Consider the following 22,281-nt stretch of genomic DNA (forward strand, 5'->3'; position numbering starts at 1 on the left):
GACAGGGGCGGGAGCCGCAGGGACCGAGCTCAACGCGGGCGAGACTCCTCGGGGTGGCAGCTGGCTGGCCCCAGCGCGAGGATCGCGGCCCTGGCCAGGCGCGCGAAGGAGGGACATTGGTCCCTGTCACCAGCGCCGCCATCCTCCTCCCCTCGTCGTCGTCCTCGTTCTCCTCCTCCTCCTCTGCGGGTGACCAGTCCTGGCTGGCGGGGTCCTCCAGTCGATAGCGTCGTTTTTCCCTTTTTCAAATTTCGGCCGGGAACGAAGCTGGCACGCCGCGGCGGGGCCCAAATGTGGTCCGGGAAGCTCGCCCTCGGCCCGAGCCGCAGAAAGTCCGGGACGAAAGAAGATGACGGCGGACTGCGCTTGCTAACTCGTTTTGAATTGATTCTAACCCATCCTCCCCCACCAATATCCCCTAAGCAAGCCTAAACCGACCCCTAAATCCCAAATAAACCGACCTCTCCCGCCAGCCCCTCCAGACCGACCCCTGGGCTGAGCCTCCTCCAGCCGCGGCTGCAGTGGGAGAAGCGTCGGCAATGATGCGCTCATTGCCCCCGCGGGGCAATCGCCTCGGCTTTGGAAATAGAACTTGGACAAACGAATTCTTTTCATTAAAGACAAATTTTTGGAGATAGTGGGGTTTATTTATTTGTTTATTTCCTCAAAAGTGGGTTCAGGAGTTGCGGGGTGGGGGGGCAGCTGGGTGTCGTCGGCTCTGAGCCCAGGTCATCTATCCCTGACCCCTTTTGCGCTCAAGCTGAAAATGACCCAAAATGCTTGAAGTGTGGCCCTGGCCAATTTCAGCCGTGATGCTGGCATCCCCCGTCGCGGTGGAGAACCTGGCTTCCCCAGCACGTCCTCCTACCCTGCTCCTCGGCATTAACTGGCATTAACTGGCACGCTGTGGAGGAAGGGATATCCCGTTTTCACCCCTCCTCTCCCCAGTGCAGGCAGGAAAGGATTCCTCTCGCCCAGTTCCCAGGACTTGGAATCTTGCGGGGGTGGATACGGGGGCACTCCGAAGCTCAGTGAGGCTGGAGGCAGGAAGGCACTTCCAGGTTACAAGAATCGGGACAGGTGGATCCTTCAAGTGAGGCTGTCCCTTACCCTGTTCCCTAACATGCAGACCCTGACCTCAGCACCCAGTGCGGGCTGGTCATACAGCCTCTCCCTAGACAGCACCTGCACCCATAACCTCAACATGGCCACTCCCACACACACACATACCCGGGGGGCCTCCACCTGCAGCAGTGCTGGAGAGCAGCTCACCAGCCCGGGCGTCGTCTGCCCACAAAGCCTTGAGAATGATGTGCACACGCCACCGCCAACACTGTTGGGACAACCCTTTGCACTTTCATCTCCAGAGCGAGAGAAATTCCACCTTAAATTTTTAACATTTAATGGAAAGCAAAGTTTGGGGGCAGGATGATGTTAATGCCCTAATTTTTTTTTTTTTTTTGAGGTCTCCCTCCAGCAAACAAAGCTTTTCCTCCAGGTCATGGGAAGTGGGGCTCTGCAGTCTTATCTATACCTCCTCCGTCCTGAGGCCGCTGGCTGCAGCTGGTGGGACAAAGCCTGGCCTTGGACAGACGGGTAGGGAAGTATCTTGGGACCCAGACTGGTCAGCATAGACTGGCTCTGCCACCCCTTTTCCAGATGGCCCTATCATATCACCCTTTCTCGGAGTCCGGACAGTCTGGCTTTCAACCCCTGCTCCCTTTTCGGGTGAAGGGCAGTTCTGAAAGCCCTAGGCTGAAGACAGAGAGGTTGGACCAGAGACCACGGCTGGGGGAAACGTGGGGTGCCACCGGTTTCTAAGGATGAAGTTCCAGATAAGGCCAGTAAACAACCTAGTCTTTTATTTGCCCAAGGCCAGCTGTTGCAGGCACTGAGGCCCCAAGACTTCCAGAAGGGATGGAGGGAGGAGGGGTGAACCATCCTGCCTACCAGGTGCTGCCTGCCCCCATCCTGCTTCCTGCAGGAGGTGAGAGAGGACGTCAAGTGTACATTTGTGCCATCAAGTATCTCCCCAGTTTTCAGATACTATAAAAATTCAGTTGTTGTTGAGGAGGAAACTGAGGCACATTGCCCCCCCAAGCCTCTGCCAGTCCAAGGTTTAGCCGACACCCTCCTTCTCTCCCCCCTCAGCACCTCAGCAGAATGAGCTGCACGCTGGCAGCCTTTTGCCGGGAGGAGGGTCTCAGGAGCCCATCTGGTGGCCTGTGTTGGGGGAGGCCAGCCAGGTCAAGCGCTGTGGGTGGGGGAGCAGGAGGAAGGGTGCGGCTGGAAGAGCAGCTGCTGTGTGTGTGGGGGCAGCACTGAATAGGGGACCCCAGCTGGGGCTCCACAATGATATCAGTGGGGGACAGGCAGAGCCCTCTGCTGTCCAGATGGGGAAACTGAGGCGGAGACCCCTCCAATCTTTGAGAAGGGAGGGGCCTGCCATCAGCTCTTCAGGTTCATTCATCTTCCCCCAGGAAGGCACCACGGCCCAGGAGCTGGAGTGCCTCGTCAGCGGTCACTCAGTGTTTAGACTGAGACACAGGAGTAGAGAGCTGCCGGGTCACCTGCGCACAGACCCCTCCGCTCCTGACAAACTGAGGGACACCCTCCCCCACCTCAGCTGCTGGGAGAGGGAGTGCCGGGCTCGGGCGCCTGCCCGCCTGCCTGCCTTCCCCTGCTCACGTGCCTGAGAAAGGCTCATTTTTAGCACCTGGCCTCCTTTCCCTGCCTGGAGGGAGCTCAGGGGACAGAGTAGGGAAGAAAGCAGCCAAGGGAGACAGGGAGATCTGGAAGCAGGGCCCAAGGGGATGTCTGACTGTTCTATTCTCCCCACCCCAAGGGGGCCCAGGCACAGAGAAGGGCCCTTAGCCGCCGTGCAGCGTGGATATGAAGAGGATGCTGTCCTGGTCCTGAAGCTGGTAGTCCAGCTCACCCTGGTCCAGAAGAGAAATAAAGAAGACCGTCAAGGGCACTTTTCCAGTTTCTCCCCAGGTGTTGAGAGGGAAAGAGGGGGAGCCTGGCTGCTCTGGGAGAGAACGATAGGATCTACCAGAAGAAAACGGGTACCCTACGCATTAACTACTAGCAAAGCTCCAGGGTGGAGGAGAGCTCCTCACTTCCCCCCGCTACCCACTCCTTCCTCACTTGGGGTGGGAGACTCAAGTAGCCTCAGTCTGGAGGCCAGACTGGGACAGAGGATTACGCAGCCACCCTGTTCGCGTCTCATGAGAGGCCCAAGGCTTTCCTGCCAAAGCAGTGAGGGGAGCGGTTGAGGGAGGGCTGTCCCCCGAGGTACTGACCAGCAGCTCCCAGTCGGCATCGTTAATCAGCACCAGAATCCCTGGCCGCCTGTGGGAAAGACGGTGGTGAGTAGCAGGGCGTGAAGGGCAGGAGCTGGCTGGGGCAGGGGCAAAGGCTTAGACATTTGGGCCGCAGGAGTGTGGTGGGAGCCTTTTCTCTCGAGGGTCCCCATTAAAGCTCTCCCAGGGAGCGGAGGCGACAGGAAAGTCTGAGGGCCAGATGCAACACAGGTGCAAATTCCACTGCCACCTCCTAGACCTCGGACAGGTCATTTTGTTGCCCTGAGCATCAGTTTCTGCATCTGAAAACAGGGTAAATCACAGTGCCTTCCTCACAAGCTCTGCGGGAGAATGAAGTGGGATGATGCGTGTGAGGTGCTTGCTTGCCAGGGTCTAGCATGGGAACCACTGGTAGCAGCCTATCTTTCCAGGGGTCTAACCTCACTGTCCTAGGCCTCCCGCATGCGTGTCCTGGAGAGGAGGCTACCTTGGCTTTTCTCAATCAGGGAAACCTGCCAGTGGCCCCGAGCCCCTGAAGGCCTGAGAGCAGCCCTGCCTGGAGTAAGACAGGGTAGGCCGACATTTGGACAGGTACCTTAGCCTGGTTCCTGCTGGCAATGACCCAAAGAGCATTGCTGTCCTTGGGGGTGACCTCCACGACTGTTGGACCATGACCGGAGCCACAGGTTGGATGGCAGCCCTAGCCCCCAGGGCCTGTTGGTGAACCTCTGCCTCGAGGCAGATGAACAAGTCCCACAAGTGCCCTGGCCACTTCTGTGACATATCAGGCTGGCCTTGTTGTAGGAGTATAGTGACTTCATGGCACATGGAATCTGGCTCCTTTCCTAGGAGGCTAAGCTGGGCCTGGGACAGATACAGAAGCTCTGGGCTGGGCTAGGGGTGTCCCCGGTGAACATGAATGTGCATGTGTGTGCACACGCATGCAGTGACTCCCTGTAATCCTAGACCTGCGCTGTCCAGCCCGGTACCTACGAGCAACATTTAAATTTAAATTCCATTTAAGTAACACTGAACACTTAGTTCCTCAGTCACACTAGCCACATTTCAAGGGTTCAATATCCTCATGTGCCTAGCAGCTACCGTATTGGACAGCACAGATAGAGAACATTTCTATCATCACAGAAAGTTCCATGGGAGAACACTGTCCTAGGTTGTCAAGCGATGAGAGAGACCTTGGGTAGCACCTTTTTCTCAGTAATGTCTGTATGGAGAAAGTAGCTGAGGCCCAGAGAAGTGAAGTAACTTGCCCAAGGTTCCACAGCAAGTTTGTGGCAAGCAGAAGGTGGAGTCTAAGTTTTTTGATAAGTTTACCAGTCTCCTGACCCAGGTTTTGGAAAAAAAACCCCAACAGTCCAATGTGGTAACAAGAAAACTGAAAATAAACTTCAAGAGAGCTGGACAGAGGCAGCCTTTTCCTTGGAGGGCTAAGAGGAGGATAAAGGGAGAACAGGCCCCAGAGAAGGCTGTGTTTGAACCAAGGACAGGGGCTCAAACCTCCTTCCCTTCACCTGCCCTCCTCAGGGAAGGGAGAAAGGGACTCACACGCTGTCTCCCTGGATGAACAACTCCGGCCGCTCTTTTAGCAAGTTCTTCTTGATCCAGACAAGGAGGTTCCGGATGTCCCCTGGAGAAGAAGGCACAAAACAAACTAATGTCAAATCCAAATGATTCCTGGCCCTCAGGGCCTTGCCTGGACCAGGAGGAAGTGAATATGGGGCTGAGAGGGCCTCTTTTAGACCAGGCTGCCTTGGCCCCTGAACTAGTGGATTCCCAAGGTGAGGAAATGGACCTGGAGAGGCCTTCAGAGAAAAGTGGCATCTGGCACTGCTGAAAGCTTGAAGAAGAGGCAATGGGGATGCAAGGCAGACAGCAAGAGGAATGGTCACGTCCGAAAGGGTTGAGAGGCAGACCTCCACCCACTAGCCCTTGAAGATGGTCTGAAACCGCCATGGGTAGGCTTCTGGGAGAGCCCCTCCACCTTTATCTCCCCAGCCAGTCCCAGATGGGGAGCATTCGGCTTTGCTCTTGGAAGGTCTGCATATATTTCCCTTTGTCAGGGAAGAAAAACAATGGCTGAGCCGATAACATCATTTAATTTCCTCTGACAGGAGGAGAGAAGGATCCTTCACCAGCCGGAGACGCTGACAGATCACTGCCCCTCCACTCCCGCTTCGCAGAGCCCTCCAGGCCAGGGGCGGCCACCCTGAAGAGGCAAGAGGTTCAGGGTCGAAAGGGCCTCTCCTGCTCAGCTGGACACTGCGATCTGCCTCTGTGGGTCGGGGACAGCCACCAAGCTCGGTACATCATCTGGAGGCTCAGAGCCACCTGTCTCCCAGGCCTTCTCTCCTTTTCTGGGAGCCAGGTCCCAGGCCACAGCACACTGAAACCGGGCTCTATCATCTCCTCCAAGGCTATGGCTCTCAACGATCCATGGCTCAAACAGAGCATCCCTGAGGCTGCAGGAGTAGCCTTCTCAGAGACTAGCTGAGATGATAGCTCGTCTCTGAGAAGCCAGCAGAGGGCTGGAGGTTAGCCATCTCCATCCTGAGTCAACGTCTCAGAGGGGTCTCTGTCCTAGGTCCGTGCCTGAGACAAAGCTCAGGGCCTAAGCTGGAGAAGGGCCCAAGCAGTGCCTTGGTCTCCCTGGCTGGAGGTGGACTCCTGGCACACAGGCGAGGGAAAGGCTGCCAATTAAGGAGAGGCCCGGCGCGTGTCACACACAGCACCAGCCTTGGGCAGGGTTTTAAGGCACTCAAGCAGGCGGCACCCTGGATGGACTGGTTCACTCTGCTCTGTGCCAGCTTCCCTGGATCGTACGCCAGCAGAGCACAGGGCCATGGGCAAAGTGTCCACGGACTGAGACTGTGCCTTTCAATTTTAATTCCTATTTTTAAACAAAGCAGATGGGAGTCTTCACGGTCCCTGGAGCGGGCAGGGCACGGGGAGTGTTGCCTCCAACTAGCTGCAGTCCATTTAGACTCCTGGCTGGGTTCCTCCCAGAGGCCTGGGTTTCAGAGGCTTCCCCTTGGCCTCCATCTTGGCACTGTCTGGTGGGCCGCCAGCCCATATATCTTGTGGCCGCTCGATAGAGCCGCCGGGGTCTGACACATCCATCAACCAGCCCCGGCAGGCGGGGTTGTGCCTGTGTGCGCAGAGGCACTGAGGGACTGGGCAGTGCCTGGCCTGAGGGCCACCAGCTGCACCTCCACAGCCCCCGCTGGCCTGTTCAGAACAAGGACCCAGTTGGGTGGCAGCCCTGGCTCCCTCCGAGAGGGGATTTCTGCTCCACTCTTGTAGGCTGGGGGTGGTGGGGAGGACTAATGGTCAAGTGATGGCACCATCGTGAAGTCCCCAAGGGGTGGGCTGGGGGGGAGTCTGCTGTGGGTGCTGGCTCATTTATCATGATGCTTCTCTTTGCTGAGGTCATTCCCTCCCTCCTCTGCGCCCCCCAGGCCTGCCCACATTCTTGATAGCCTGTTACCATGGTGAGGCCACCGCATCACCACCCGTATTGTTCCCCCATGCCTGGATTTGGGGGTGGGGAGAGGTGGAACTCCCGGCTCCCTTCGCAGGCTGCAAGGGCCACTCCGCCTAGCCTGAAACACACCCCCAGGGACATCGAGCTAGGCTTGCCTTGCCGAGGCCCAGACAATATGCAAATAGCCTCCAAGCCAGATGGTCGGCTTCCAAAGGCGCCCAGGGGAGGAGGAAGGGTTAAGCAGAGTCGGGGCTGGTGGCTCAGGGATGGCTCTGGGGAATCACACTTGCACCTTCCCCCTCTGTGTCCTCCTGCCTTCCCATTGCTACTGATGGTGGCTTCCCTCATGGGATCCCATGCAATCACTCACAAGACAAATATTTACTGAGCAGCTACTATGTGCCAGGTGCCAGGGAGACGGCGGAGAGCAAGGCAGACACAGAGCCTACCCTCATGGAGTTAAGAGGCCAGCAGGGGAGACAGACATTACTTAATTAGTCGTGACAAACGCCCTCTCCTTTGTGTGGGATCAGGAAGGGCTCCCCTGAGGATATTAACACTGAAGCTGAGGCCTGAAGGATGAGAAGCGTGGGATGCAGGAGTGTGCCAGACAGAAGGAAGAACATATGGGAAGACCTGAGGCAGGTTGGAGTTGGCAGGTTCAAGGTAATACAACAGAGAAGGCCAGAAGATCAGCCTGAGACAAGGCCAGAGAGGTAGCCAGGGCTGGACTATGCGGGGCATGTGTGGGCCTTGAGAAGGGGCTGCTTGGGAAGAGGCCTCTCCCTCCTCGGGAGCCCCAGGGGTATTTCCTGAGTGTGAGCCCCAGCATGCAGCAGGGAATCTCTCACACAGAACGCCCCTGAGACGTTTACTGAGCACACGGACAACTGTGGGCGGAGCGGGGGAGGAGGACTGGTTAAGGACGGGACTCAGCCCTGGGTCTGAGTTCGACTCCATCACTTCCTAGTTATATGACCTTGGGTAAGGAATTCTCTTGAGCCTCCTTCTCTGTCAAATGGGAACTGTAAGAATGCCTCATAGTGTTGTTGTGAGGCTCAAATAAGATAGTCCACATAAAGCTCTTGGCACTGTGCCTGGCAGAGCGATGCTGTAACTCTTCTATGAGCCAGAGGAAGAACCTGTACTCTTTAATCTCTCTTGCTGCCCTGAGCTTCCACATGCTCTGCCCAGAGGCCTGGCACCTCGAGGACATGCTTAGGAAGCTCTGGAGGGTGCGGTACAGTGAACTATTGAACAGACACTGCTGGGACTGGCTGGGGTTTTCTGTGGGATCCACTACCTTTCTATCAGACCTGGAGAGGGAATGAGAGAACGGGGGCATTGGGAGAGTGGCGAGGGGGCCCCAAACACCGGCCTTCCCTCCACTTTAGATTTTCAAACTCCTAAGATGCTCCCTGGACAACCCAGGTGGAAGGAATCACACTCTGAGGGCAGGCAGCCCAGGGCAGGGAGATGAGCACCCCAGTGTAAGGTTTCCAGTGCAGGAAGCCTTGGGACCTGGCCTGCCTACTGGGGTAAGAGCAAGTGATGGGAGCTACTGCTTCCATGGCAGAGGGGTTAAGAGTTCGGGTTCTGGAGCCGGAAGGCCCTGGGCCATGCACTAGATGGCCCTGGGTAGGATGTCACTTGACCTAAGTCTCTCAGGGTTATCCTCTAACAGATGGGGATAATAATCCAAACTCCTAATGCCAGCAGCAGGCCCAGCAGTGTCAAACAGACCAGACAAATGCACGTTTGCCCGCAGTGACTCAGGATTGCTTATCCTGTGGGCTGCCAGAACCTTCCCCTAAAGGCTGCTGGGAAAGGGGCACCACATATGCCCCTCTTAGCACCTACAAAGGCTCCCACCAGAATCCTGTGCCCCAGTGGATTTGTCCTTGTCTGGGGACAATAACCACCCACTGTGGCAGGGCCCCCATGGTGTCCTAGCTCTCTGGTCTCATCTGATATTGCATCCCGGCTGCGGTGGACCTTCATCCAGCCTCTTCTTGAAGGCCTCCGGGGAGAGCTTTTCTCCCAACCAGAAATCTGGCTTCCTGTCCCTCCCACCCACCGGGCCTGGCTAGTCCTGGGGACCACGCCAACTAATGTGGCTCCGCTTCCCCACACCATGCAGACTTGGGAGGGACGGATCCGCTAGTCTTCTCTTCCACAGGTTAAGCCGCTCCTGTCCCCACCAAGTCTACCAGGCTCCAGGACAGGGCTCTTCTGGGAGCCCACCCCAGGCCTTAGTTGAAAGGGGAGAAGAAAGAGCTGGGATGGGGGGAGTAAAAGACAAGAGAGGGTAGAGGGAACATCAGAGGGTCCATTTACAAGTGAATGGGGGTAAGAATGGAGCAGTTTGTGGGCTAAACTGGCCTCAGAAGGAGGTTTACAGATGTGCGTGGGGACGCTCCTCATTGTTTAATTAAGCAGAAAGTGGATCTTTTCAAAAGCAATTTTGCACAGGGACTGAGAGTGGTTGGGGGGAGAGGAGGGTGGTGGGGAGGGGATCAGCAAACAGGCCCCAGAGCAGAGAAAGGAACAGCTGGCCCCAGGGAGGCTGTGAAATGCATGCTAAGCAGTTTAAAGCGCCTGGGAGCTCCCTAGCCACCCCTGCCTCCCGCGCCAGCCCCCCTTTAATACAATGGCAGGGCAGAGGGGCAGGGAAAGGTGAGGCAGACGAGTCTCTTCCTGGGGGCCAAGGCAGGTAATGCCCACACTGGGACGGCCGAGGTTTTGGGTTTGCTTCAGGCCACTGACCAACCATGGGCTGCGAGCCTTGTGTTGAAGGGATCCTTGAGGCACAAAAGCCAGCTCTCGGTGGCCAGTGCCCAAAGCTGGTGGGTGCCTCCCAACCCTGGCCACTCAAGGCCTATTCCATGAAGGTGGCAGTTAAGACCCACCCCCCTTTCCCCTGCACACACAACTGCTCACTGGATTAGTGCACCCTGTTTCCCAGAACCATATACTTAGATCTGGAAGCAACTTTTCCAAATTGCAGATGTCAAACAGATAACGAGCTCACTCCACACTAAATCTAGCCCAACCTCCCATTTTACAGGTGGAAAAAAAGAGGCCTGCAGAAATAACTAATTTGCCATCATGCGCTGCCAGGGCTCCTCTCTTGCGATCTCACCCACTTTGGCCTTGCCCAGCCTCTTCTCCCAAGTTGGCTGGGTTGGAAGCTCTCCCCTGGCCCAGGACCCAGGGCCCTGTTTAGTCCCCTTGTTTGTGAGCCTTGTCACAATCCATGATCTTATGGCTGCTATTTTCTCTGCTGGAGTCTCCAAGACCTGCTTGGCCAAGTGGCAGCCCCTGGGCTGGGAAGGCTGCCAGATGGCAGATCTGGGCACGGGCTTGGGGGGAAGAGTGTTACTTTCCCAGTGGCACCAGGCCCCTGCCCTCCTGTTGGGCTCCGTGTGCCAGGGTGAGGCCTGGTAGCTGCCAACCAGCTCTGAGGCTGTGATGTGACTTACACCTCTGGGCACAGCAGGGCAAAAATCGAAGCCAGAAGTAGAGATCCACAGCCAAGGGTCCAAAACTGAGCACATGGGCCATTTCCGCTTGCCTCTCCTGCCTCCTTTTCTTTATTCCAGAGCGGGGAGGACAGGCCCCCACCTGGCCCCTAAGCAGCAGACGGGGGACCCAAAACCTGGGTCTCAGCCCAGTCTCCCTACTTGAGTAACTCTGGACAGGTCACTCTCTTTCTCTCTCTCTGTGAGGTTTGGTTTCCTTGTCGCTAGATAATATATACTGGGCTCATCATGAAAATTGAAATAAGTAGCTGTTGGAGGCATGAAAGAAAGTGTAAAAACTGGAAAATAGGGCTTCCCTGGTGGCACAGTGGTTGCGAGTCTGCCTGCCGATGCAGGGGACACGGGTTCGTGCCGCGGTCCGGGAGGATCCCACATGCCGCGGAGCGGCTGGGCCCGTGAGCCATGGCCGCTGAGCCTGCGCGTCCGGAGCCTGTGCTCCGCAACGGGAGAAGCCACTGCGGTGAGAGGCCTGCGTACCACAAAAAAAAAAAAAAAAAAAAAAAAAAACCTGGAAAATACACTGCATGTTTGAGATGTTATGTGATTCAGGGAACCTCCTGGGATAAATGGTAATGGGTTAGCGGTACCATGCAAGGACGGCGGCGACCCTGACATCTGCTTCTGAACCCCAGCTCTGCCATTTATATAACAGTATGAGCTGGGGTAAGACTTTTGACATCTCTGGGTTTGGGTTTCCACTTTTTAAAATGGGAATAATAATGATAGCTACCACCTAAGAATTTGTGACAATTATTGGTACAACCAGCTGGGGCTTTGCCTACCATGCCACACTCAGCCTGTGCCCCTTACTACACTGGCCTTCCTTCAGGTCCTTGACCACCTCAAGGCCTTCTGCCCAGGGGCTTCACAAGTGCCGTCCTCTGTACTTGGAGTGGACCCCCTGCATCTCTACTCTGCCTCCAATTTATTAGGGTGGCTTCTTTTCGTTCCTCAGGTCTTAGCCTCAAGGTCACCTCTGTAAAGAGGCCTTCCCTTACCACCCCGTTGTCTCATTCAAAGCACCCTTTTGTTCTCCTCGTGCCAGGGGTGACCCCTCGTTCAGTTACGCGTTCGCGTGTTTACTTCTTCACTGCCTGGCTCCACTGCCATTACTCTGTAAGCTCCATCAGGGCAAGAACCATATCTGTTTTGCTTACGACCAAATACCCAGCAACTAGTACAGTGCCTGGCACAAAGGAGACATTCAAAAACACGCGTGCCAATTACAGCAAAGAATAAAGTACTTACTTCCATGCCTGGCACTTGGTGCCAATGAATGAATGAAAGGGGCTGGAATGATTAAACTCGGGGACTTGCATGCCAAGCAAAAGCAGGGCGAAATAAATCATAACTTGTGATGTTTTAATAACTTCCCAGATAAGTCTTCATGGATGAATCTTTGAGAGGCTTCTGAGAGCCCCTTGTTCTCTACCAAGGCTACACAGCCATCTGTCAAACTAAGAAACCATCGCCTTTATCATCTTGGGTCTTCCCCCACCAGGGACACAATCCCACAGTCCTGACATTTAACCCCAGCCTGATGCCCACACCCAGCTCCAGGGGGCAGTGCCCTGTCCCTTAGTGAGTGTCCCCCGGCCTCTGAATGTGGCACACAGACCCGCCCTATGCCATTGCTCTCCAACCCAAGGGAGGGTCAGAAACAGCCTTGGTAGCCAGTGAATCTGGGCAGTAATTGTCTGACTCTTGGCAGATGCACGTCCAGCCCCAGAGGACTCCTGTCAAACCTCACCTGACCATTTTCTACTGCTCACCTCCAGGAACCTCGTTCCCCTGCCTCCTTATAGAACTGATTTCCTCTTCTTCCCGCAAGTATCTCAGCCCTAGGTGAGAAGGGCTCTTATCCCTGAACATTCTGCTCTGCTAGGATCCACTGCTAGGGCTGCAAAGCACCTCCCCAGTTGCGATGTCCAGCCCCTGCCTCTAGGTTACACTGCTATTTACCCAGCTGGACCTCTGGAAATCAACTCCTCACTCCCTCCCCGTGTGAAGGAAGGGTCTGTCTCCCCAGTGCCTGGTACATGGTCTGCAGCACGGGAGGTGCTCAGTGCACATTCGCTAAAGAAAGGTGAACAGGTATTTGAATGAACACGTGGAAAAACCCCCATCTCCCTTAGTCAACCTCCCTCCTCTAACCTCCTTTCTGGCTGGATGCTTTTCTTCTCATCTAAATCCTGTTCCCACCACGTAAGCCCGTCTGCATTGTTCGATTCTGGACGAAGCTTACCTCCTTCATGAGGACATCTCTCTGCTGCCATCCAGTGCATGGTACCGCTGGCTGACACCTTCTAGAAACCCTGAGAAATGGGGATTACCATCCCCATTTCACAGATAAGAACATTAAAGCTCAGAAAAGTGAGGTGACCAGCCTAAGGGGCTAAGGGGATTCAAACTCAAGTCTGTCCAGGGAGTTCCCTGATGGCCTAGTGGTTAGGATTCCGGGCTATCACTGCCATGGCCTGCATTCAATCGCTGGTTGGGGAACTGAGATCCCACAAGCTGCGTGGCGCGGCCAAAAAAAACCAAACCAAAACAAACTCAAGTCTGTCTGAATACAGAAGCCGCGCTCGTAAGGACTAAACTAGGCCATCTCCTCCCTACAAAGCTGGCTGATTGCAGAGAGGATGCGGGGACAACTTGGTGATCTCTCTTCCTTCCTCCCTACTGGCCAGGGAAATTCCACCCATTCTCACTTGAACAGGGCTGAGTGACCCTGTGGAGCTGCTCCTGCCCAGTGGCCCCCAGAGAGGGGCTCAGAAAGCCCATACTCACAGGGTTCCTCCTGTCCAGGCAAGGTGACCTGATGCTTCTTCACACCGTCAAACAGGAGCTCCGCACCGCCTCTGCAAAGGAGGGCCAGAGAAAGAGCTGGTTGAGCTCCTGCAAACGCCTCAGAGACTGAAAACTGAGGAGGAGGTTGGCTCCAGAGGCCCAAGAGATGCAGAGACCAAGGTTCATGAACACCCTGGGTACCAGCGATCAAGTCTCAAGTGTGGCTTCCTGATGTGGTAAAGCAGGAGAGAAACAATTTTTATTAATATTTAAGTATCCAAATTTGCAGAGTCTTGTTTTTATTCCTCTGCCTTAGTGCACAGGGGCAGAGCACAGGCTTTGGAGTTGTGGGCCCTGAGATGGAGACCAGGCTCTACCTGCCCCTGACGGCGAGACCTTGGGCACGTGACTTCATCTTCTGAAGCCTTAGTCTTTCCACCTGCAAAAATGTTGAGAAGCTACCATGTGGCACACTAGAGACCCTGTGTATCTAGAGGTTTCCTCTGGCTTGGCGATGCTTTGAAATTTCCCGGCCTGTGCCCCACACCCACCCCCGCTGCTGGCCTGGTGGGCGCATCACAGTGCTGGAGGGTAAGAGACCCCACTGGGCTTAGCAATAACCCTGCCATTTGCTACAACATTCTTCCTCTCATCTCATCTTCAGGGAATCCCAGGGAAGGCGGGAGGGAGGCGGATATTATTAACTCCAACCAGTGGAGAAGCAGACTGGGGCCAGAAGTGACTTGTCCAAGGTCAGACAGGCAGTGGCTGAACTAGGATTTGAATTCTAACTGGTTTCTCGCAGAAACAACCAAGACTCCCCCAAAGGTCAGGAAGCCCCTTGAGGGCAGAGTCTGGCTCACTTCTGTGTGCCAACACCTGGCCAAGGGAAGACTGGGACAGCAGAGATGCTCAAAGCCAAGTGCAGAAGCCAGGGCTCAGGATGCAGACACTTGGGCTCTTTCAGTGCCCCACATGGCTCCTCCCCCTGGGTCTCTCCATTCCCGTCTCGGACTTCACATGGATCTTAAATGAGAAGGCCTTAACAGACTTTTGACGGATGTGATGCCTCCCACCCCACCACCCTTTCCTAATTTCAGAGAACAGAGATGTCCTGAGACAGTCCACTGGGAGGCAAAGGCAAGGCAAGCATTGTCATGGGGGAAACATGGGGCGACTGTCATCCAAACAAGGTCATGCTTTGTTGATGCAGAAATGTGGAGGGGGAGAGGAGGCCCATCTGTGGTCGTGCACAGGGCCATTTCAGCTGCAAGCCCGCACAGAGCGTCCATTTATCCCCTTCCAAGAGCCTCGTTCTCTCCTGGGTGGGGGCTGGCATATGCAGCAGCTGGGGTGGGGGAGGGTGACAGGCAAGGGGCGACAGGAGTTGGGGGTCAGAGGAGTGGGAACTGGAAGCACGGGGATCCAGGCAAACAACTCAGATTGGCCAAACCTGGTGGTGCCAGGCTCAGAGGCCAGGGCTGTTTTTCCCTTCACAAGCGGATAAAGAACCAGTCTGGCTCAGAGAGTGACCTGTCACTGCTGGGTTCACTAGCCCTCGAGGGAGGGGTTGGCATTTTTGTTGTCAGCACATCTGGAGGGGAGGAAGGTGCAGGCCCAGCCTCTAGAGTGATTCAGGGAGGCAGGAGGGGCCTGTTTTGGTCCCAGAAGAGAACCAAAGCCAGACTCTTCTGTTCTACAGGATATGCTATTCAAACGCAATTAATACCTGTCTTTCCTCCGCTCCCCAGTTCTCGGTGGGAGGTGTCTGTTGGTACCAGTGACTGGTACAGACATTCCCAATATGGCCTTCACTTTTTCTAGTTTATCTTCATCTTTTTACATTTTTATTTTTATTTATTTCCCCTCTACCTGCTGGCCTGGTACACAGCAGGCACTCAAGAAATATTTGATGAATGAATGAAAATGCCCATTTCCCTCACTTCTTCTCTGACCTCAATGGCATTCCCTCCCTTTGCCAATACCTCCCAGACTAAAGGAGGAGGAAAAGGGAGAAGAAGAGGGCATCTCACATCTGTACTACATACTCTGCATCCTCTGGGACCTGAGAAAATGCTCTGTTCAGGAGGCAAGATGAGGATGGCAGAACTGGTCAATGACAAGAGGGAGAAAGGTGGGCGAGGTCTTCTAGAGCGTCTATCAGAGCTGGTGGGGCTGAGGGGACCATATCTGCTCAGGGGAAAGAGGCAAAGGCCTAACCCACACTCTTCAAGGATTGGGGTGGCACTGAGGGACAAAAGGGAGAGAATGATGGGCAAGGCAGCTTCTTTGCGAATCTACTTAGGTTCAGAATAAAGGACGAAGGAAGTCTGCTAAGAGACGTAGGAAATGCAAGAAAGGCCGGGGCAAAGGCATGCATTGAGACAGAGACAAAGAGGGAAGGAATCTGGGCTTGGCATACATACTGGGCATTCTTGCTTCCCGAGAAGCTGCAGTTCTCAGGGGACACTGGGGTGGTGGGTGAAGGGAACGCTGTCTTGCCTTGCCAGGGTTCACTACTGCTCTTGGGGGTAAGGGAGGCTGAGAGATGGTCAAACCAGAAAACGGGTGCTCAAGCTAGTCTGTAAGCTCTGGAGGGTAAGGACCATATCTTCCTCACATGACTTCCCCACTGCTGCCAGCACAGAACCTAGCAAACAGAAGACCTCTCTGAGGAACAAATACCATGTCTGACTCAGTGAGCATGACAGGTAAGCCGGCTGTAGATAAGCCTTAACACTGGCAATCTGCAGCTTCTCCCTCTTCAGCTCTGCTGAGGCCTGTCAAAGCAGCAGGGATCCTCCTAGAACCCCCAGGCTATGGGGGGCATAGCTGAGCAAAGGGTCAGAAAAGCAATATAGTCAGGAGGCCAGACAAACATAGTTCTAATTGGACCCGCGGGGCCAGACAATATCATCAATTAAAATGCAGTTAACATTCACGAGACTACCCCCTTGTAAGGGCCAGAAACGCTGAACGCCGGAGGGCATGGCCAAAGTTCTATTTATCTTTGTATCCTGTGTCTGGCTCACCGCCTGGCACATGGTAGGCACTCAATAAATGACTGGTGAATGGACTATGCAATGAAGGAAAAACATGAAAGAAACTGGGGGCATCCAATGGAAGGAAGGGCATTTATGGGCAGAGGTTTTAGATTCCCATCCCAGACTTTTCCTTTCACATAAGCCTTGTCTTGTTTATCTTCACACACAAAGACAAATCTAGTCCCAGCTTTTCCATGGGACTCTGGAAATTATATCACCCATCTTCTAGGGTCTCAGCTTCTTTGCCTTCTCTCTAACCTCTGCAGTTTCTCTCAGCTCCGACATCAGATGAAAACCCTTCTGTTTATAGGAGGCAGAAGATAGTGGCTTGAGGAGACTTCCTCCCTCCTCTGTGTTTCTTCAGTTATTGGTGTGTGTGCCCCAATCCTGCACTTTTCATCCTGTGCATACTGTACTGTCATCAGGGTTAGTCTCCTCCACTGTGCTACCTTACTTAGCCCCGGACCCCCACCTGACTCAGGAGCTGCAGGAGGCACTCCGTAAATGACTGGTGAGTAGCAAGTTTACTGAACGTACTGAAAGGGGTTCAGGTCTGTTCAACACCCCCAAATCTTGGGAAAGGGAGAAAAGGAATCTCGTCTGGCCACACATCCCACGAGAAACAAGGCTCCAAGAACCGTGTGAACGGAAATTGCTGCCAGAAGAAAGAAATCAGGGGCTGAAGGTGCTCCTTCTCGATCCGAGGAACTCAGATACCAGACACACGGGCCTGCTCCAAAACCGGGTTGGCAAAGAAGGTTGAGAGGCCGCCCGCTAACCGTCAAGGCTTTTGAGTCTGGCAGGGCTCAGGGTACGGAGAAGTGCCCAGACCGCACCTCCACGCCCCGGCGTGCGCCTCTATTCCCGGACATACGGCCTCGTGGCCCAGGCGGGCCTCTCAAGCTCTCCGAGGCGGGTGCCGTAGCTCAAGGAAGTCGCCGGGAGCCTCGGCGATTCGGTCGTGACAGGCCCCAAGGCAGAGGGAGGGGAGTTCCGAGCCCGACGACTTCAATCCATCCCCACGGCGCCCCAGCTCTGTGACTCACCCGAACTCCACCTCCACTGACAAGGGCGCTGCCATGTTGAGGAAACCGAGCTCACAGGAAACTCTCTTCAACTTCCGACGCTACTGCCTCGTTTCCGGTTGCCGCGGACGGAAGAGGCGGTGCCAGGGAAACGCTCCTGCTCAGCTATTGGAGGGAGGCCTGGAGCAGGGAGCTGAGCTTGGAGGATAGTGGGTTGAGGGCCTTTGAGTTGGTCCTTTTGTGCAGTTTAGGGATGGGGCTCAAACAACCAGGGCGGGCAGCGACTGGCATGAGCCACAGCTAGGCGGAGGAGAGCCCTGGCATCTTGGTGCTGAGACTGTGAGCCACGTTACAGTTTATCTTGCATTAGTTACCAGTTCTCTTCAGTCCGCACACCGCTTGGACGAGCCCGTCCACTCGTCTTGAATTATAAGTGACCCCCAAGTCTTTATTTCCGGCCCAGAAATCTATCTCCTGAGCCATCGACTCGCAGTCCAACCGCCCTGTCGATTTGGATTGCACTCATTCAACAGATATTTATTGCACGTCCTCCGTGTGCCTGGCATTTTGGTTCGTGCTGATGGATGCGGAGGTGAACGGGATAGGCAAGGTTCCAGCCCTTAGGGCACTCACAGTCTAGTGGGGGAAACCAATCAAATAAACATACGAGTCATGCTAATAAATGTAAAATCTCAAACTGAAAAATGATCTGGAATTGTAAGAACTTCAAAAAGAAAATGGACTGGACTGGACTTGGCCTGAGCGCTAAAGCCTAGTAGAGCTAACTAGGTGCACGTGAGGGGAGAAAAACCTCTGGGAGCATTCCAGCGAGAACAGACGGTGCAAAGACTCTGGGTGGGAGAACGTGCTGGAACACCAAGAGAAGGTGGAAATTGGGGAGCAGAGGGCCTGGTAAGAGATGAGGCTAGAAAGGTGGGCAGGGGCCAAATCATGCCTTGCGAGCCAGGTAAGAATTTCAGTCTCTATTCTAAAAGCAGTGGTAGACCTTGGAAGGATTTTGGTGTGTGTGTGACATTATTAGAACTGTGTTTTAAAATATCCTTCCTGGGACTTCCCTGGTGGTCCAGTGGTTAAGACACTGTGCTACCACTACAGGGGGTGCGGTTTCAATCCCTGGTCAGGAAATGAAGATCCTGCATACTGTGAGGCGTGGCATATAAATAAATACAAACATACATAAACATATTAAAAAACATCCGGGCTTCGCTGGTGGCGCAGTGGTTAAGAATCCGCCTGTCAATGCAGGGGACATTGGTTCCAGCCCTGGTCTGAGATCCCACATGTGTCAGAGCAACTAAGCCCGTATGCCACAACTACTGAGCCCACGTGCCACAACTACTGAAGCCCGCACACCTAGAGCCCGTGCTCCACAACAAGAGAAGCCACCGCAATGAGAAGCCCACGCACCGCAACGAACAGTAGCCCCCACTCACCACAACTAGAGAAAGACCGCTTGCAGCAACTAAAATGAATAAACAAACAAATAAATAAATAAATTTATTTTTTAAAAAACAAACAAAACTTCCTGGCTGCAGTGTGGAGAACGTTTGGGGGGAACAGGGAAGGAGATAGGGTGACCACTGCAGCCTGTTACAAAAGCCCAGGGAACAAAAGGGGTGAAGTGGATCTCCCAGGGCATCTAAACCACACTTCCAAAATCGAACCCAGCATTAGTAGAGAAGGTGGGGTAGCCTGGTGGTTAAGGGTGGATATAGGGATGTAGTCATCGCTAAGAGCTGGGAGTTCAACTGCCGGCTTTACGTCCAGGTCCCAGCACTTCCTGCTGTGTCTTTGGTTAAGTCCCTAACATCTTTGTGTCTCAGTTTCCTCATCTGTAAAATGAAGACAGTAACAGCCCCCACAGGGTTGTAGTCAGAACTAAGTGAGCTCTTGGCACAGTGCCTCGCATCCTAAAACAGGCTCCCCGTGTTCCCCATCTCCAGGATACCACTGCCATCCACGGAAACACCCCAGCAAGACACCTTGGACATCGTTCTTAATTCTCTTCCACACCCAGACAGTCACCACGTTTGGACTCGTCTCCTTGCTAAGCTGATTTTGCAACCCCACGTTCTTCCACCACCGCCACCCCCATCACCTCTCACCTGCACCTGCTTCTCTGGCCTGCCTGCCTCCCACTCCCTCCCTCTGGCCTTGGCTTCCTTGTACAATTCGACTCCACAGACAGCCCTGAGTGCCTTCAGTGTATCAAGCACGGTTCCAGGTCACTGGCAAAATGAGGGCAAATGAGACATAGCCCTGGTCCTCGAAAAGCACAGAAGAATCCTGTGGTAAATGGAAAGGCCCCAGTGGAAACTGTGGAACTCAGTTTCCCCAATCTGTAAGGAAGATTTTGGGGCCAAATGATCTCTTAAGGTCTTTTCAGCAAAAATATTCTAGGGAATTCCCTGGCGGTCCAGTGGTTAGGACTCTGCACTTTCACTGCCAAGGGCCTGGGTTCGATCCCTGGTTGGGGAACTAAGATCCCACAAGCTGCACAGTGAGGCATTTAAAAAAAATATATATATATATATACACACACACATACATATATACACACACACACACACACACACACACACACATATACATATTCTAAGATATTTCCACTGGCTCCTCCAAGGGCTGAGCTCTAGAAACCTTGCCTGATTCATCCTAGAGCCTTAGCTCATAATAAAGAGCTTCATACATTGTAGAGATCTGATAGGTGCTTGCTGAATGAGTTAATGAATGAATGCATGAGCGAACACATATCAATCCCCTGCTCAAAGCCATTTAATGTCTTCTCTTTGCTCTCAAGGTAAAGGCCTCTGACTTTAGCCCACCTCTATGAGTTGAATATCCTCTAACCCTGTGAACCGCTGCCTCCTGAGGCTGGAATGGGAAAGCTAAGGAGCTTTGGAAAAGCTTCATCCATTTGACAAATATTCATTGAGCACCTATTAAGTGCCAGGTCCAATGCTGGTGCTGGGAACACAATGGTGAACAAAACCAAGGGGTCGGGCTTCCCTCGTGGCGCAGTGGTTGAGAGTCCGCCTGCCGACGCGGGGGACACGGGTTCGTGCCCCGGTCTGGGAGGATCCCACATGCCACGGAGCAGCTGGGCCCGTGAGCTATGGCCGCTGGGCCTGCACGTCCGGAGCCTGTGCTCCGCAACGGGGGAGGCCACAGCGGTGAGAGGTCCACGTATCGCCAAAAAACAAAACAAAACAAAACAAAACAAAACAAAAAAACCCAAGGGGTCCCTGCCTTCCTAGGGCTGATGTTTTGGAAAAGACACAGATGTGAAAATAGAGGACACAGTGCAATCAGTAGCATAAAGGGGGAACATGGGGGCCTGTGGGAGCTGCAGGTGGACCCTGTCCAGCCCTGGGGTTAGGCAAGCCTTCCCAGAGGAAGTCACATCGAAGCTGGAGTCCCAAGGACTTGTGGGAGGTGGAGGTGGGCAGGAGAGGGCATGTAGGGAGGCCAGAGGAGTGGGAACCCTTCCCACATTTCAACAGGCAGGGGGTCCTCCAGCTTCTCCTGGCAAAGCCCCAGAGACTGGGAGCTCACGTCTCGTAAGTCGGCCCACTCTGAATGCCTGGCTCTCATTCTTAGAAAGTCCTTTCTCCTGACCCCAAGCCTACCCTACTCAACCTCCTAATTAGTAACAATAACAGTTTAACATATTATACTCATTCAGCGAGTACCGACCCCCACCCTGCCTCTGCCGGGAGCTTCACATGCATGACCTGATTGATGCCTCACAGGGGTTACTATTAGCGCCATTTTTCAAATGTGAAAACTGAGGCTGAGAACCGGTGACTTGTTCACGGACCCCTACGTGTCAGGCCTCGACCCCAGGTTGTTGTGCCTTCAGGATCCCTGACCCTCACTGCGTCCTGTTGGGCTTGGCTCACCCTAATGCCTTCCCCTGGGATCCACGCAGAAGAGGGGCTTGGGCCCCAACCCCGTCCCTCCAGCAGGCTGGCTAGCCGGGCGTTGGCCTCCATCCCCTCTGAAGCTCCTAGGGAGACAATGGCGGGGTCTGCAGGGGAGACGAGGCCGCGGGGGCCCCCCTGCCCGCTGCCCTTTGTCTCCCCGCCTGCTCCCCTCGTGCGCCCCGGGAGGCTGGGAGGCGCCTCTTGCAGGCTTCCACCTCCCATTCTTGTGCTAATTGGGTGTCAAGCTGAGATCAGTGAGAAAGAAATCCACCCCGGCTCGGGTTAAACTGCCGCCAAAGATGAGGGCTGAGCCCAGAATATCATTAGGCCGGGAGGAAGCAGGGCCCCCTCCTCCAGGGGAGGGGCTGGCCACGCATTCAGGCCCCTTTGAAAGTCACTCGGTCGCCCCTTCCCTTGCCGCCAGCGCCTCAATAGGCCCCTCAGAGGTATTTAACCTTCTTCCCAGGGATTGAAAATGATACACCAAGCACTGGCCTGGGCAGCCACTCGCCTGTCTAAGGGTGGTAGGACCTCTGGGACGCTCAAGACAGGCCCCTTCCAGCCTCCCCGGCCCAGCCTGCAGATGGGAACACTGAGGCTCTGGGAAGGGGGCTTGCATCCCAGCACTGCTATTCACAGGCCCTGTGGTCTGTGGAGAGACTTAGCTTCTCTGAGCCTCAGATTCCTCATCTGTGGAGTGGCGATAAAAACTGTAGCTGCTCTGTGTCACGGATTTAAGGAAATAACGCACATAAAGTGCCTGGCCTCACATCCTGCACATAGGAAGTGCTCCACAGGTGGTGGCTGTCAGCAAGTCGAAGGAAATGGGTTTGGCCTGATACATGGATTTCCTAGCTGAGCTCCCAGTCCTCAAGTGTGCAGGAAATGCCCACAAAGGATTCGCTCTGCATACCTTGCCTCAACCCTCCCCCAGTCCCACCGCTGCAGCCTCACTGCCCTTTCGTCTGCCCTCCTCGCCCTTCCCTGCCCTTCCCCTCCAGCCCTCTATGTTTTGTGGCTCCTCCTGTCTGGGCCATTCTTCCCTCTCCTATTCTTGGATGACTCTTCCGTGAAGAGCCTCTGTGACCGTGAAACACGACTTCCTCACCTCCCCCACACGCCGACCAGG

The 22,281-nt window shown here is 54.5% G+C and overlaps 1 protein-coding gene across 2 annotated transcripts; it reads right to left on the reverse strand.

Moving 5' to 3' along the window:
- Nucleotides 1-644: 644 nt before the first annotated feature.
- Nucleotides 645-17,317, reverse strand: URM1 (ubiquitin related modifier 1). Of its 2 annotated transcripts, none has more exons than XM_082610353.1 (5): nucleotides 17,227-17,317; nucleotides 13,137-13,207; nucleotides 4,869-4,950; nucleotides 3,306-3,354; nucleotides 645-904 (listed from the first exon to the last, which is right to left on the reverse strand). In XM_082610353.1, the coding sequence occupies exons 1-5, from the start codon at nucleotides 17,259-17,261 to the stop codon at nucleotides 893-895; spliced, it is 249 nt and encodes an 82-aa protein (XP_082466479.1). In that variant the 5' UTR covers nucleotides 17,262-17,317; the 3' UTR covers nucleotides 645-892. The 2 variants fall into 2 exon arrangements, with proteins under 2 accessions (XP_082466479.1, XP_082466478.1); XM_082610352.1 differs by lacking the exon at nucleotides 645-904 and adding an exon at nucleotides 1,846-2,939.
- Nucleotides 17,318-22,281: the final 4,964 nt, after the last annotated feature.

Source organism: Mesoplodon mirus (assembly GCF_964341445.2).
Source record: "Mesoplodon mirus genome assembly, chromosome: 1".
NCBI lineage: Eukaryota > Metazoa > Chordata > Mammalia > Artiodactyla > Ziphiidae > Mesoplodon > Mesoplodon mirus.

Excerpts from the sequence above, each read along its gene's own strand:
- URM1 (XM_082610352.1), bottom strand. The coding sequence starts at position 17,261 with ATGGCAGCGCCCTTGTCAGTGGAGGTGGAGTTCGG. Across the intron at positions 4,951-13,136 it reads GCCTGGACAGGAGGAACCCT|GGGACATCCGGAACCTCCTT; the intron begins GTGAGTATGGGC and ends CTTCTTCTCCAG. Across the intron at positions 2,940-3,305 it reads ATGCCGACTGGGAGCTGCTG|GGTGAGCTGGACTACCAGCT; the intron begins GTCAGTACCTCG and ends CTTCTGGACCAG.